The sequence below is a fragment of the Hirundo rustica genome, chromosome 11 (genome assembly GCF_015227805.2).
Source record: "Hirundo rustica isolate bHirRus1 chromosome 11, bHirRus1.pri.v3, whole genome shotgun sequence".
Taxonomy (NCBI): domain Eukaryota; kingdom Metazoa; phylum Chordata; class Aves; order Passeriformes; family Hirundinidae; genus Hirundo; species Hirundo rustica.
Window position 1 is genome coordinate 4423475 of NC_053460.1, and position 16665 is coordinate 4440139.

Sequence of the window (16665 nt, forward strand, 5' to 3'; positions counted from 1 at the left end):
TGTCATCTCACAAAACAGCCAAAGTAACAAGCAACAAACATTCTGACAAGGGAGGCTACAGGACCAAAAATAGTCCTTTTCAACCGACAGCAGTTTAAAAATCTTAAATTTAATAAGCGTATTCTGCAGAATTTGCTCTGACAGCTCTCTGGGTCAGAAATCCATCTGACACTACTCCTTGTAATGTTCCAACCAGAAGAAAAAAGAAAACACCAAACCCAGACAAACAAATCCCCCATTAAATTTTTATGACAATGACCATACCAGAATGACAAGGTGTAATCATCAGGGAAAGCTTCACTTTCCCTCACCAGGAATGTCCCATCCTTGCCACCCATTTCAGCACAATATTCCTGGAGCAGTTTCTCAGCAGTTGTTCTCCCCCCTTTCATTTTCCCATGGAACCATTTCTCTTTTAAGTGCAGTTCAGTTCGTTTCACCTCCTAGACCAGAAAATAAGAACTTTTTATAGCGTATTTCTAATTTTATGGCTTTGAAACTAAGTACTTGTTATTGGTGATATATAACAATCTACTATTTCAGGATTTCAGCTCTTCCTAGGCCTGAGCTCTCCAGCCAATCGCCTTTATAATCACCCTGCTTTACCATCCACAACAGCCAAATAACGTTAGTAACACAATACACATTAGTTTGTTCTGCTTAGTTTGAGAATAGAAGTAATACCTAAAAGACAGTGCACAGAAGTACTGAAGTTATATTTCATTGTCCTTGTACTCCTCCTTCAAGGCCTCCACAAACCAAGGGAAAAAGTTATTTTATTAAAAATAAGGTTAACTAAAGTTGACCATGGCAAAGATCCTTTTATAGTTTTTTTTTATCCCCACACTTATCTGATACAGAACGTCTACCATTTCATCAGCATAAAAAATACACATCTGTAGACATTAAAATAATAAAAAGAACATGTTTAAACAATAGAACAGAGCCATCACCTTTGATGAATCTTCATCAGCGCTCTGTTCTATATCATCACTGAAGGAAAGCTTTTCATCAGCAATAGCACAGTAGTGTCGAGTCCATTTCTGAAAGTTGGGAGATATTAAAACCATTAACAGAGGGAAACTCACTAACCACTCTCAACCACAATCTCAAAACAGAGTACAACAATAAAAAAAATAATACTTTCCTCCCCTCATCAACACCTGTTCAACTGACAATATTATTTACGGAAGTATTAAGAAAATTAATCTAAATTTTCAGTATTACAGAACTGAAACAACCTGTAGCAGACATCACAGAAATAATACCTGTTCTATTGTGTCCCACATGTAAAGTTCTCCTTGTTGCTTCTTTTCTTCTTTCTTTTCTTCCAAGTTCACATCAATGTCTCCCTTTGGCCCCAGTTTTTTGTGCTTAAAAAACAGGAAAAAAAAAAAAAATCGACTCAGAGAGATTAACACATAAAATTGGTCACAATGTTTCAGCACACTCAGTGTTACTGGAAATGTCTGCCTCCATTGCTCAGCCACCTTCTGTCATTGTCATAACAGCAGCTGTTCCACAAGGAACAACAGCACTGGAACTCCTTTCTTTAAAATTTAGATCCCATAATAAAGGTTAAAAAAAAAACTAGTAGAGGTATCATTGAAGCAGTGAAGAAACAAGTAGTTTGATAAGATCTCACCATTCTTTGGAGAACAGAAAACATGAAGTGGCACATACAAAGAAATAAGGATAAACAGGAATCCTTCTGCAGGAAGTAGCACATAAGGAACAAAAATCAAAACAAAAGGAAAAAGATAAGGAATTAAAATGAATGAGGAATTCCCCCTTTTACGAGAAAAATGAGTACAAGGGAAATCCTTTATGAAAAAAAGGGTCAAGTTCTACTTTCTTTAGAGTGTTCACAGAAGTGTCTCAAGGGGCCACAGGCAGTATTAATTACTTATCTGCAGTTAATGATGGAATTAACCATCTCATATCAGACCTCAACCACATTCAGTTCTGCACAGCCTACTCTTGGCTGATTTCAATTTGACAGGCCTATCTGAAAAATCTCACAGGCCAGTGAAGTAGGTGTTGCCTTTGACTGTTTACTGACAGCATTTTCCAAACAAAAGCCAAAAACCACAACCAACTCACTGGCAGGTGCTGATCTATTTAAAGACTCGTCAATGTTCTTTTAGACAGCACAGAGTGATATGGACGCTCTCTTGTGCACACTCATAATAGCTTGTAATTCCCTTTAAATCAGATCTGTCATGTTATTAATCATGTGCCTCTCTACTCTGCAGGAAACAACAGGAAGTGTGCAGAGAACAAAAAAAAAATCCCCAAAAACTTAAGCACAGAACTTTTCTGCCTTTAGTGGGTTCTGTTATTTCCAATCTTACATTCAAGAGCATATTCTTATACCTATCTACCCTTATTTCCTCCATTCAGACGTCTAATACATAGGGTGCAAAACTATTACAAGAGCAAGAAAACAGAAGCATGGACAAAAGTAATTATTATTTTACTACAGAGATCATGAGCAGCCCTGAGATTCTTCACCAGTTTTTGCCATTTGAAAAGTTCTACCACAGTTTCAATCTGAGAAATCTTCTTTTGGTTGTGTTGTTGTTTCACAAGAGAACTCATAAAACACCTGCACTTCCCACAAGGTCTGACACTAACAGGGGCTGCCTTCTCAGAGCAGTGCCTCTGTTTCACAAGTAGCTCACTAAACTGCATATTTAAATCACACTGAGTTAGCAAAGACTCATCGATCTGTGAAATCCTCACAACTTCAGTGTGCAGCCACACAAGCTTTGGGTTTCACTCAAATGAAAGGTAGTCATTGAAAAAAAATGTAATACTGATCTATCTTCCTATTTAAGAACATACTTCTATCATTTTTAAGCAGGCCACATGGTGTAAAATGTCTGTGATGAACATCTGCAGCAGTGAACCCTTGTTGAAATTTAGCAGTGACATTTCAGGAGCTGAAAGACCTTTAGAAAAGAGCTGACGTTTGATCTGGCACTTGAACTGCCAACACTTACTGCAAAGGAAACCAAGAGCAAGCACTTTAATACAGACTTTTACAGAATACTGTACATTACTGCCAAATATAACCAGTAAACACTTCAAGCAAGGGGTTTCTTGAAACTAATCTGTGAAGTGAGGAGCATTATTTCAGGCTCCTGCTCTTGTTCTCCTATTTCATCTCCCAGCACACAAAGCAAGCGTACCTTGATGATGATTTTTTCTTTCAGCTGGGTTGGTGATGGGAGCTGATCTGCACTGGCTTCAACAGGCTTCACCAAAAGCTGATCCCCAAAGACCTCCTTGAACACTTTGGCCATGTGTCGCTGCTGCTCCACGCTGCAGTGCTCTTCGATTGACAGAATGACTGGGTATCTTTGGTGGACAAAACCAAGGTGAATGGAGACAGTTTCTTTTTGCTACAGCAAGGCAAGGAAGACAACACCCTCCCTCAGCCCCCAGATGAGAGAAAATCCTTAAAGGAAACAAGAAGACAAAAGGAAGATACAGACACAACAAATAATAACAGATGTGAAATCACACAGTTGCCAAGGTCAGAAGGGCCCTGTGAAGGTCCATTAATTCAAACCCCTTCTTTGGGAAGGCCCAATTCCTAAGTTAGATCAGGTTGTTCAGAATTTTATCCAGCCAAGATTTGAATATCTTCAAGGATAAATATTCCCTCCAAGTTCTTTGGGCAGATTTTCACTGCTAAAGCACCATTATGTGAAAATTTCTTTCTCCTCTCCTCAAAATCATGTCTGTTCTGCTTCATATGTACTCTGAGAAGAGTCTGAAACCATAATGCTTCCCATATTATGGTTGTCACTAACACAAAGTTCCTGTGTAGACACTGATCCACATGAGAAAATACTGCCTCTCTGTGTCCAAGTGGAAAAACAGGATACTGACAGCTTGATTTCTTCCCCAATTATTGGGTAATATTTTTCATGTTAAGGACATCTCAGCACAAATTAAAGAAGGGCAGAGATGCAGATCTAAACCAATGTTACCAGTTCAGGAGACTGAGTTCTGCTGAGTTCTGTAACTTCTCAGCTAAGACCTTCCCTTCAACAGAAACATCACCTGACAGATGTAGTATTTTCTCAATTGTACTATTTTGTTGGTTTTTTTAAAGATTTAAGACATACTATAAATCATTAGAAATTTCACTTTCAACTTAATAAAAGACCCAAAAAAGGAGCTGGAAACCACTTTAGGGCACTCACTATCTGCCTTAGCAACAAATGGTTATGCAGTGGGACTCTTCCTCAAAACAGCATCTATTAAAGACCCGCATATGGCAATAACGAAGGCTATTGGAATCCATCATTTCCCTGATTACCTTTTGCTCTAGATTACAGAGGAATTAAGTTCAGAAGGGTCTAAGCACATGAAAACAGGCTGAAGGAAAATAAAGCTTACTCAGATGTAACAAAGGCATGGTCTTTGATTGCCTGCACTACGTCGTCGAATTTGATCTTTGTTGTCCGTGTCCATCCATGGTAAATGATGGGCCTCCCATCAGGACCATCCCAGCAATCCACTAGGAAACACAAGCAGTGGATAAAGTAAGAGACCAGGCAGCTCCTTAAATGACTCTGGTAAGAAGAATACATCCAAAACTTCAGTGTTCTATATACTGATTCATAGATCTTAATGTTCTACTAAAACATTCTATCAGATGAATTTTTATCTCTCACAGAGGAAACTGAGTTTACTTAAGTAAGAGCAAGACAAATAAAATACAGTACAAAATGTTCCCAAAGCATTATTATGTGGGAATCTGGAAATAAGAGATTCAGACAGCTATAATGTCACTCTACTAGTTTACAGTAATTTTCCAGGGATAAATACACTACAACAAGTGACAAGCTGAAAGCTTCTGTCTTTTGTTGATTTCAACCCTGAAACTCTAATCTGAGATACATTTTGTATTAGGCAAATAAACAACATGAAATTAAAGTGAAAATTCTCAAAAAGGAACACAAGCACAGAGCCGAAGACACATACACAATTGCAGGAGAACAAAGACATTAACTGATTTACAAACAAGTTAAATGGGATGACAAAAGGCACCACATCACAAAAATCTCTGTGCCTTAGGCTTGTCTGTATGACAATGAAGGTAAATAAACTATCTGTGCTACACAAGTACTCCAGCTTAAATCCTGAGCTTTCATATAGATTCAGGATTGGATTTTTAGTGTAAAGTGAGAGGAGATTTAGGAAGGCTCTCTTAAAACTGCCTGGGAATAAGAATCAGAGGAAGTGAATGATACATTGGTGAGACATAAGAAAAACAATTTAAGGAATCAGTGATTTTTATATGACTAACTTCAAATTCAGAAAACAAACAGTTCTTGATTTCAGTTCTTTTTTCTTTCTTCCTAAACAGGGGAAACTACTTGTACAGACAACACGTTACAAACCACTCCACAAGCTCTTTACTCACACTCAATACATCGACATCCCATCCTGAGGCACCTGATGTAAGCTTCTGTGGAGGATTCACTGCGAAGTTGGTCTCCTGTCAGGTATCTAAGGAGTAAAAGGAAATGGTTAAAAACACAGGCAGTCAATTTCAACCAGTTCTCACTCACTCACTAGGTGACATTTTGTCTCCTGCCATGACATTGCATGTTGATTTTTTTGTCATTTTTTTGCTGGTTTGTTTTGGTTTTTTAATTCTGATGGAAGAAAAAGACTTTGCTGAACCTGATGCTATTTTTGAATGAATCAAATTACACCAGACTAAAGGCTCAACCCAAACAGCAACCAACTCTGACATCCTTAAAGACAGCAAATCATGAGCTTTGAAACCCACCTTATCATGCTCAGGCATGAGCATGTGGGAGGGATGTGGAAGGTATTTAGAGCAGTATCGCACCTTATACTTGAAAATACACCTGCTATGTCCACATCCACTGTATTGCATTCCCTGCATTATTTTATCTGCTCATCTCTCCTCCCTCTCTTTACACCTTTTTTCCACTACAATGACAGGTGAGCAAATCCCCTCCATTTGAAGACAGTTCAAACTCATCGTCTCATACTTTGTACAATTAATGAATTCTGACATGAGCTCAGTGAGGCTATTGGTGCTTGAAAAAAAAAGAAGCCACTTCAGTAACTTAAACTTTTGAAAGAAGAGAGGCTTTCAGAACAGTTCCAGCTCAATACTTTTTATTTTTTAACAGCACTTGGGTTTTCTGACAGCTGAGTCATATCTCAAAACCTGTAAGACCTTTATGAGAAAGGGGAAAAAGAGTCCCAGAAACTCTATTTGCCACATTTATGCCACACTGTAGGATGGTTTCACACATCCACACAGCACATTTCTGGCATTATTCACTCTCTCTTTCACATTGCTACGTTTGTTTGAATTGGGATAGACAACGGGACTTTTGGTAACTTACGTGTTATGAGAGGAAGAAATCCAGTAGTGGGACAAAGGATTATTCATGTCCTGCACGTCTATTGAATCATATTTCTCATCCCAAATACTGTTTTCTTTTGCAAATAGGTAAGCAAGGAACTACAATACAAAGAGAGAGACTGGATTTAAGCATTTTTATCCTATGAGAATAAAGGAAACACAACAATGCAGCAAGAAGGGCCTAGAGGTCCTGCTACCCAGTGAAAATTCTGTGATGAAGTCTATGAGAACTACTACAAAGTACCATTATCTCACCTCATCAACAAAGAGGAAAGGTTCAGCAGTTTCTCTCATAGTGTCGTCAATAAACTTTGTCATTCGTTCTCGGACTTTACTGAGATCCTGTGCCCAAGATTCCTTCAGATAATTGCAATGCAGTAAAAAAACTTTAGAAGTGTTATTCAGTACAAAAGTCAAACAAGGAACAGAGAGATCTACAGAGAGAGATACACACTACATTAAGTACACAAGTGCACTGACAGGGAGAAAAAAGCTGGTCTCCTTGGACATGCCTTAACTATAATCTCTCTCATTTCTAAGTGCAATCTGAATAGCCTTTGAAAGAGTGAAATTGGGAGAAAAAGAAAGTAGCAAGCTCACACAGGAAATGTAGGTCTCCCTTTTCAATCACATTTGCAAACCTGGAGCTCAGCGGTGCCTAGCAAATATTGCACCATTTTTTCACACGGAGTCTGTGCTAAATAACAATATAGAAATCCATGAAGACACACTTCCAATCCCTGCCTTCATCCTCATCTGCTTGCTGGCACAGGACATCTAACTGGCTCCATTCAACAGGAAATCACCTTTGACGGGAACGCAGGCAGGCAGCAATGTGAGAGCTGCAAAAATGGGGCCATGGCCAAGGCATTGCCCCAGTGCTGCTCTGCTGACAGCAGAGACCAGGCCAGGCATTCATCTCTGACTGCACACAGCACTTACTTCTAACCTTGTCTGTTTATCTGCATGACTAAGTGGAGGCTTGTTAAAACCTTATTTACTTTGTCCTCCCTCTTGTCCTCTGGTGCACGTTCAGAGGCTTTATATAGATGAAAAATAATAGCTCTTGTGGCAACAAAGGAGAAATCTTTCCAAGGCCCAGTATTACAGTGGCATCAATCATATTCTATGAATCTTCACTATTCTTTTTAATGAGCGCAGAATTCTGCGCTACAACTCCAAGAAAAAGAGTTCAGTATTTCTGTAACCTCCCCACCTGCTGCTCGTGTAGCAGGAATCTCTGGAAGTCATGGAGATGAACTGCTGAAGCATCTGGACGGTCAGTATTTCTTTAAAAAAAGAAAGGGAAAAGTGAAGCTAAAGAAATAAGACACATTAATCAGATGTTACAGCAGAAGATGACATGGGTTTGTATCTTGGATTTACAGCATAAAGGTGCTACCACCAGCAAAAGACTTTTTATAATTCTAATGGGATTTAGAGTAGGCTTGTAATACTGTATTATCCAATTACTGTATTTTGAGCCTCCTGGATTCCTGATGTATTTTTCAAATGAGTTCATTGGGAAAAGCACCAAATCTGTAGTCATTGCTTTGTAGCAAATGAGCTGCATTAACTTGACTGGGGAGTTGGTAAATTTAGTTGAGGCACATGGAAAAGCTTCTTTTAAATTATTACTTGACAAGTAATTCCTTCTTTTTAATATTTAGATGAATTACTTCTGAAAAAGGGAGCAAGGTGCAGCTGCTCCAAGGAAAAGTGATATCGCTGATTTGCCTTCTGTAAGTCACAAACACAGCAGCATCTGATACCAGGAAGGTGCTTATAAATCAGTGCTTTTAAGCAGCCTCACGGTTTAATTCATTACATGACCCAGAGCTAAGGAAATACTTGGTACACTCAGAGCAAACTTTTAAAGTTACTCCCTAAATCTGTTAGTGTCATATTCAAAACTAAGATAAAGCAGTTTAATCCACAATCAATGTGTTGGGAATGTCTAGGACTTTCTTCATGCTGTACACATCTTAAACTTTCAAGTCCACCAAGTGGAAGATGCAGAAACCATTAGTATCAGCATTCAGCTCAGGTCTAGGTAAAGCCTGTGCACCACACCACTCTGCAGACTGAAGCAAAAATTTCTGCATCAAATTGTCCTTCTATAGCTCTGTTCAGCTCTATAAAATCAGAGGACAGGCAACTTCAGTCCATACTGTTTTTGTAGTCCGAAAGTCAAAAACAACTACCAGGACTTGCTTCCAATGTAAATTCACCTTTCTGAATGCAAAAATATTCATCATTTCTTTTCACTTACTAAAGCATCAGAACAAAAGAAAAAATAAAGCAAACAAACAAAAAAAATGAGGTAAGTAAAAAACAATCCTAAAACACTACAACCATATGAAAATGTGGGAAAATAATACAAATTAAGAGTCTCACCCAAGAATGAAAACAGAGGAATCCTTTTTGAATTCATCAAGGATCTTAAAACAAACAAAAAAACAAACAAACAAAATAAGAAAAAACATAAAAAAGGGGAAAAAAGATAAATAATAAAAGAATATCCAAATTTCTAACTAAGTCCATTTAATAATGTCCATTGGTTTGGAAAGAGGAAATAAAGGCCTCTCTGCTCTAGAGAGGTTGCATGTAAGTTGACAAGACACATTTTTAATTAAATGCGTAAGAAAAAACATACTGCCAAGGCTGGAAACTGCACTTCAGTCCTTTCAATGTGAAGACAATTCTCAGACAAAATACTTGCTTTGATACAGCACCTTATACAAACAGTCAAATTTCTGGGGAGCTTTTACTGTTTGATATCCCAGAAAAACTGAAGTATCATCCATCACATTTATTCAAGTAAATATAAAACCTAAATTGTTTCTAGCTTGGCACAGCATCATTAGAGATTGCAGGAAACTTATCAAGTGACTCAAAGAACTTGTAAGCAAATTGAGAAAATACTTTGCAATGATTCACATAGGGCAATAACAGGAGCTTAAGCAAGTCAGAGAGGCTCCTTACTGTGTGTTTTACTCTTCAGCTTTCTGCTTATGCTAATTAACAGGTCTTTCATGGCCAAAACTAAAACCCTATCAGTTGATCTAGGTTTTTTATTACTTCATCATGATTTCAACTTCACTTTTAAACAGCACAAGCTCTATTGCCAGAAAATCAGCACTGACTTTGACTATCCAAGCTTCTAGTTTAGCATCTGCAAAATTAAAGCTGAATCCACAATAAGAACATAGTCAAAGACATTCATGCATGTAATTTCAATTGATGTATTTTCACACAGTTTTAAAGTTCTGAACTTTCAGAGTCACTAAAAGTATGCAGTTTCCACCAGCTTCATGAATCTGTACAGCAAATACATGGAAACAGTAGTCAAGCAGTTGCCCATTTAAATTAGCTGAAATGTAATTCCACTGCATTTATGCCTCCCATGGGCTGTCTGATGCACGTCCTGTAATGGATTTGCTGCTGGTAATCTGGAATATAGAATTGCTTCTACCCGTAAAAAATACCAGCCAATCCTTATGGAAAGACATTCAGCATCCTGAGCAAACTCACAAAAAGAATTCCTCCTAAAAACCTGCTAATATCCATGCCTATCAACACACAGGAAACAGCATGAGTGACTTGTTCATCTCCTTAGGCCAACTGCTGATAGTGACTTATCTACACATCGAGTACAGCACTGCACCCTTTTTCTGATACAAGAACGAGGAAAAAAGAAAATCAGTAACAAAAAGATAACCAGCTCTCACTACTCTGATGCAGCACTTGAACAGTATGAAGACTATTTATGAAAAGCTTACCGGTTTCTGTTGTTCAAACATGATTTTCTTGTAGAACAAATGAAATTGTTCAAAAGTAAGCTCTTCCTTGTGAGCACCTATTTCCTACAACAGAAAGTAGCATGCAGTGAATTTAGAATTCACTGAACTGCACTTGCACACTGAACAAGTTACTCTTACTCCAGCTGGCATTCTCTCACACAGTCTACTCTACTCCAACTTTATTTATTTTAACCCACTTGGATTTTTAAATTTATTTATGATTTTAAGAATGCAAACAAGAGAACAGATGTTGGTTTATGACATAGTGCTCCTAGCCCCCATCTTTGGCCTTGCATTTTGCATCCTCACTCCATTCCCACGACTGAGAGAGAAGTAGAGCCTCATTTACTCATTGTTAGCTGGGGCAGCAGAGGCAAGAATGTCTGCTTTAAGGGTGGAGAGTTGGAAAGCAGGAAAGGGTGGGGATATTCAAGGTTCCTGTAGGAATGGAATGACCTTCAAAAGTTATTAATATTGGCATTAGTTGGAGAGGTTATTATTTGATCATATTGAAAAAAAAAAATGAAATTCACGTAGAAGAAAAAGAAAGTTAAAATATTTTTGTATGTACTTGCTCAGTACCGGAGCTCAAAACCCGGTGTTGGCTTTGGTCAACTACACAATGAAAAGAAGGAGCATTTATGTCTGTATTTTCTTATACCCTCAGATATAGGCAAAGCCAAACTGACAATTTAATCAATATAATTTATTTAACTGCACATGATAGGAATAAAAAAAAAAAAAAGTAATTGTCCTAAAAAGAAACATCAACACTTTTCAGATAATACCAAATGCATTTAAGTAATCAGGTAATTACCGCAAATTTATCCTTCAAGTACTTCATGCTGCTCACTTTGAAGTTTACTTGGGGAAGGACAGTTTTCAGCTCTCTAAGACTGATACTGGGGGGAAAAAAAAGGAGAAAAAAAAAAAAAAAGAGATAGCAAAATCACCACAGTTGTGTTGTGTCTAGGTAGCTACTCATACATTTTTTACCAACACAAAAATGTGACTATTGAAACATTTTGGGTAGGGCTCATCTCACATACCTGTAAACTTATATAAACTTAACACCTACATGGATGCAAGCTAGACATGGAGGAACAGACATTTCAATTAATTTGGAATTAAAAGCACCATGTTTCATAGATATGTATTTCTCTCAGCAGTTAATCAGATGTAGGTGATCAGCTCAAATGTAGATGTTTCTACACAGTCAGATGACCTGCAGCCTTTCTTCCACTGAAAATGGATTACAGACACCGAAAACATCATGCAAAGGCTGGACCGAACAGATGAGCATAAACAGAAAATAAAAAGCCCCATTTTTCAATACCATTTTAACCTTTTTCTCCAGATGTTATTCAGTCTGGTAATGCTGATTTGCAGCAGTGAGACTCTTCCCTTATGCAATATCTGAACATGATCTCATTCTCCTCTCCCAACCAAGTCTTCCCTTCCAGTTCCATTTACACAGACCTACCGACTCTTTTTGCAGAGTTTCAGTAATATCCCAGCAACACTTCAAAAACCAAAGTTTTCTATCTAACAGCAAGGCAGCAAGTCAAGAGAGCACAAGTACAAGACCTGTGGGTCCTACTGCTGAAGCCCACAAAATATTGAAGCGATATCAGCAGTACCCAACAAAACAAGACTGAGGGACTCTGCCTTGACCTACAGGACAATTCAGAAGCTGTTAAACCTCTGCAAACACAGGGTCAGAACAGAGTTGCTTGAAAGCAACAAAACCAGTTAGCACATAGATGAAAGTAACACTTCCATTCTCCAGTGCCCATGCAAGCAGCTACCCCATGAGATATTCTCATCTCCACTGTGCAAGAGGGAAAGAGCCAAAGCAAGAAGGAACTAAGCCAAAGTCCATGCCCAAGCCAGATTAGAACTCAGGAAATTCCTGGCTTTCCGCCTCGTCGCCAGACCTCTGGAAAAAAACACTATTAGAAACAAGAACGAGCACTCCATTTGTACACTAAACACCAAGCACAAGCAATTTCCTCTGGCCAGACAAGTGCAAGAGAAAACAAAGAGCTGGGACTTCATTACCACTGGAAAAGAATTCAACCTGCGGAACAGGACTTGCCTGGTAGCCTAACCTCTACAATTAACCTCCCTAAAAACCATAGCTCTGAACACAACGGTCCTCAGTCCAAACTCCTTTCCTGGATTTTTCTAAAAGCATGAATCATCTAGGAAGAAAAGGAAAAACTGACCTCTGCACAGTACAAATCTCCTAACGATGCTGCCCTGTAGCAATAAAACAATCCTAAAGTAACAAATGAAACCTCTTCAGCAGACAGCTACTGTCAGCCACAGCTGCTCCATCCTAACATTTGCTTTTGCTTTGTGAACCCAACAACACAACTCCACTGCAGGTTAGTTCTCAAAATGCATCAGTCCATATCCAGTAAGGGATGGGACTGTGGCCAGTTGAGGAAACACTGCTCTGAAATGGGGTCTCAGCTCACCCTGCACGGTGCCACAGGCTGCCTGCACAAGGGTGTGATTTCCTGTACACCACGGCCACAGTCACACAATGAAACACCTCCCTGCAGTTTGCTTTGGGGAAAAGGTGTACACAAAAGGAAAAGCAGGAGCTTTTCCACTTTAGAATAAAATGCATGTTCCAGAAAAAGAGAAAAATCATGGTGAAATAATAACACAAAAAGGAGGAAAAGTTAACATTCTCAGTGTCACATAATTTCTGGCAAATCTAAAGAGATGTGTGCAGCTGAACTCATTTTCTAAAAAACACTCTCCTTTGCGTGTAAAAGCTACAAAGCCACATCACACATGGACCTGAAAGGAACTACTGAAACTCAAACACATGAAGCCACACATCACACTGGGAGCTAGAACCCCTGGGACTTCTTTCACACGAGAAGCACCGGGTCAGAGGTGATTCTTTGGCTTTGTTCTGTTCAAACTCAAGGCAGAGACAAGCCCACAGCCAGCCCAGTTCCCAGCCGAGCTCAATCTCTACAATAACACATTGCTCAGTCTGGCAAAGTAATTCTAGGCTGAAATTTAAAATACTTAGTAGTCATCATTTGTTTCTTTATTATAACATGTACACAAACCTGAGGGAATGCTAGAACACACTGTATTTAGCAAAAGGCAAAACTCAAGTTGCTAAAGCAAGGACAAATGCCATTTTCAGGGATCTCATATTCCACATTTTGGACAATGAACTCTTTATTTCTTTTCATTTCATGTTAGAATCTGCAACAAAAATACATCTGAAAAAAAACCAGAGCTTCTTACCTATTTTTTCTAGTTTGATCAACAGAATAGATCTGCTTTCTCAGCCAGCTTGTAGAAGAGGGAGAAAAAAAAATAAATCTAAGAATTATAAAGAATATACAGCCAATGAAATTTCAAAATCCATAGACAAAACTCAATAGAAACACTTAAGACTCATTTCTTTTAGCAAAGCAAAAACATTACCACCAGTGCAGCATTCAAGGATCAGCCAGTTTTTTTAACCACATTTGTAAATATATACTTTTCTGCTGCATTTTAAAATCACAGGAACACAGGAAGGGGAAGGGTGGGCAGTGCAGAAAAGAATGAGTAACCAGAAGCTGTAAAAAAAGTAAGAGGATAAAGAGAGCCAAAACTTCAGCTAATCTAAACTGGTCTAACTCCATAAAGTCAATGATTTCTGCCAGATTTATCTTTGAGCTGCTGGCTCAAATATCTGTTAGATGCATAAAAATTAAAAACTCGAGGGAAGAGAGAGAGGTTTAGAGAAATTTAAAGAAAATCCTCATTACGGTGCACGTCAGTTTTAAATGCACAGTAAAATACTTTCAGTTGCACCAATGGTAAATAAATACATACACAATTTTGATCCAAAAGATGAATGCACTGCTAAGGTGATCTTCAGCCTCAACAGGAATGACTCTTTTTTGACAGCACCAGTGTCAAAACCACAATTTGGTCAGGGAGCAAGTGAGGGCAGAACATATCCTCACTAACAGCAGTGGCCACAAACAAAAATGCCAGCAGTGATGAAAAGCAATGGGCTGTGGAGACATTACTGAAACCTTGTCCACACAACTGGCAATCTGAGCCTGAGCAGTTTCACACACAACATCCTCTGAAGGATAAAGGGGCAGGTTCACCTTCATAAGGCTGACTTGGAAAATTCAAAAGAAGCCAACACACAAACACCAGCTGCTCTTGTGACCTCATGAAGAGATTTTGTTTTGGGTGCACAGAACAAGGTGAATTACAAGTTCATAATAGCGTATAAAGCAGAGTGTGACTCCAGAGCACCTATGCAGCAAAATAGACACTGAGAATTTCCATATGAGGTTCCAGTGTTGTGCACTGAGAAGTGCTCTTAGTGTTATTGCCAAGCACCACTTGTCACACCTTAAAAATTTCATTCAGATTTTCCTCTTTCAATTCCCAGCCTCACAAAGTGAAAATACCTCCACGTACCTCTCTGTGATTGCAGGTGTGGGAGCACTCATAACCTCTTGATACAAGATATTCAAGCCACACAACCATTTATCAGTATCATCTTTAGAGTCAGCTGAAAAAAATTGTATGCTATGGTAAACATCAAAACAAAATCAACACAAAACCAAGACATAACTTATTTAGATAAACTCTAGGATACAAAGCTTCTGACCTTCCTCTTCGATAAATCTCGTTGCATAGCTTCATGTTGCTACTAATAAAACTAATAAAAAACAGCTTAAATTTGGGGGTAGGTAAGCTCTGACAGAAAATGCCTGCTTTTAGAAGACTGCTTATCAGAGTAGGAAAGTTTCAATATTTCTGGAAAACCACTATAAAACTACTGCTGAGCTCCTGTGCTAACACAATCAAAATCCATTTTCTTATCTTCTGTCTCCAAAGTGGCAAAAGCCCAGGACCCACATCAGAGCAACTTGAAGGGCACAGAACTCTGTACTGCTATAGCATAAAGCTGGTTCATTATATTCCCAGCAACCTACAACAAAATTGCAATATACTGGCTTTTGACATAATCACCTTCTATTTATCTTAACCATGCCTCTTAAGAGATTGTTCCAGACTAAATTTCTGCAAGACAAACAGAAAGGGAGCAATGTACAAAACTGGTGTAGCGTATATAAAACATTTTAATACAAGTCAAAAAAAGGTCTAAAACTCCTTATGCGGCCTAGCTAGAAGCCAGGTACGTCTTCCTCCCAACCCTTCATTTATCACTGCTTTTTTGTTTAAAATTTAGTTTGCCTTTCCATTTCCCAAACCAGAAGAGTTGATCCCATCATCTATCATGGTTGCATTTGGTAATTCTTCAAGCCAACAGAAGCGAGGTGAGGAACTGCTTGCTGGGGACAGCTTTCCCTAGGAAATACCAGCTGAGCTGAAAGAACCTTGCATGAGATGCGACCTTTACAGCCCTCAGCTGGGCAAAGTCCATTAGATTTAGGCTGGCTCTGAAATGGAATGAAGGCATTCTTCAATTAAACCACCTCTGAAAAATTATTTTCACACAGGAGCTGAAATCTTTTATCAGCTTTCAAAGCAAACCAGTTTCTCAAAAAAGAGAAGATTACATTTTATTTAAACATACTTTCAAACAATGCTTTATCCCCCAAGGATGAAGCTGCAGCCCAGCCTCAGCTCCCCATGGAAATGTTTTTCAATTAGTTACAATTTCAGAAAGAACACCCTCTACCACTGCCAAAACAATTCTTCTCCCCAGACAATTCTGCCCTTTATGATAGCTACCATTCCCTTCAAGGAACAATTCTTTCATATTGTTTTAAGAAACCACGACAAAGCCCTTCAACAAGGAAAAGGATTTCCCCCTTAATTGAAAGTTATATCATGTTGTTCTGCAGTTCAGCATTACAGCAACAGCTCATGGTACCAAGTGTTTCCAAAGAATTGGCAGAGGCCTGTTTTGAGAACTGCCATGAGGGAGGGACTGGGAGGCTGTCAGGAAATCAAGCTGAAGTCCCTGGCACAGCTGCATGTAAGCCCAGCCACTTACTCAAAATTTTCACAGAGTTCAGTCAACAATGGAAAAACTTATTGAAAGTTCAAAACCTCTAAAATAGATTAGTCACAAGCAGTCTTTCATTTCAAAAGCATCTGGTTGCAAAAAAATTGTCTTCTGATACTGCAGTCTATAAGAAATTCATCCCATAAATAACAGAAAAATAAAAGCTGTTAGTATTTAAACACAAAGCAGTACCCTTTTCCCACATTAAGATTTTGCAATTAAATTAAAGATTTAAATGGGTAAGCATGTTCCTGCTCAGGACAGAGAGAACTACAACTCCAAATAAATTGTCTGTATGGTTCTAAACCAGCCATTACAAACTTTTTAGAAAAGAAATCTCTTTGTAAATTCCACTAGTTAGAAACTGTATTCAGCCTGTACTGTAAAAATTTATATCTCTTATTTCAAAA

At 38.5% G+C, this 16665-nt stretch overlaps 1 protein-coding gene across 13 annotated transcripts in view; it reads right to left on the reverse strand.

The window, feature by feature from the left end:
- The window catches only part of PLCG2 (phospholipase C gamma 2), a 62380-nt gene that overhangs the window by 21927 nt on the left and 23788 nt on the right, over positions 1-16665 (reverse strand). For 9 of the 13 annotated variants that reach the window (XR_009208216.1, XM_040075467.2, XM_040075464.2 and 6 more), the window contains 14 exons: positions 14695-14788; positions 13510-13557; positions 11048-11132; positions 10210-10293; positions 8825-8868; positions 7644-7716; positions 6683-6784; positions 6408-6526; positions 5444-5529; positions 4414-4534; positions 3195-3363; positions 1269-1373; positions 954-1043; positions 265-443 (listed from right to left, as the gene is read on the reverse strand). Coding sequence is in view for 12 of the 13 variants with exons in the window: in XM_040075467.2 (XP_039931401.1) it covers positions 265-443; positions 954-1043; positions 1269-1373; positions 3195-3363; positions 4414-4534; positions 5444-5529; positions 6408-6526; positions 6683-6784; positions 7644-7716; positions 8825-8868; positions 10210-10293; positions 11048-11132; positions 13510-13557; positions 14695-14788 (1399 nt within the window). In the remaining variant the exon portion in view is untranslated. The remainder of the gene's footprint in view (positions 1-264; positions 444-953; positions 1044-1268; positions 1374-3194; positions 3364-4413; positions 4535-5443; positions 5530-6407; positions 6527-6682; positions 6785-7643; positions 7717-8824; positions 8869-10209; positions 10294-11047; positions 11133-13509; positions 13558-14694; positions 14789-16665) is intronic. The other 4 variants (XM_040075477.2, XM_058422106.1, XM_040075478.2 and 1 more) reach the window with 4 other exon arrangements.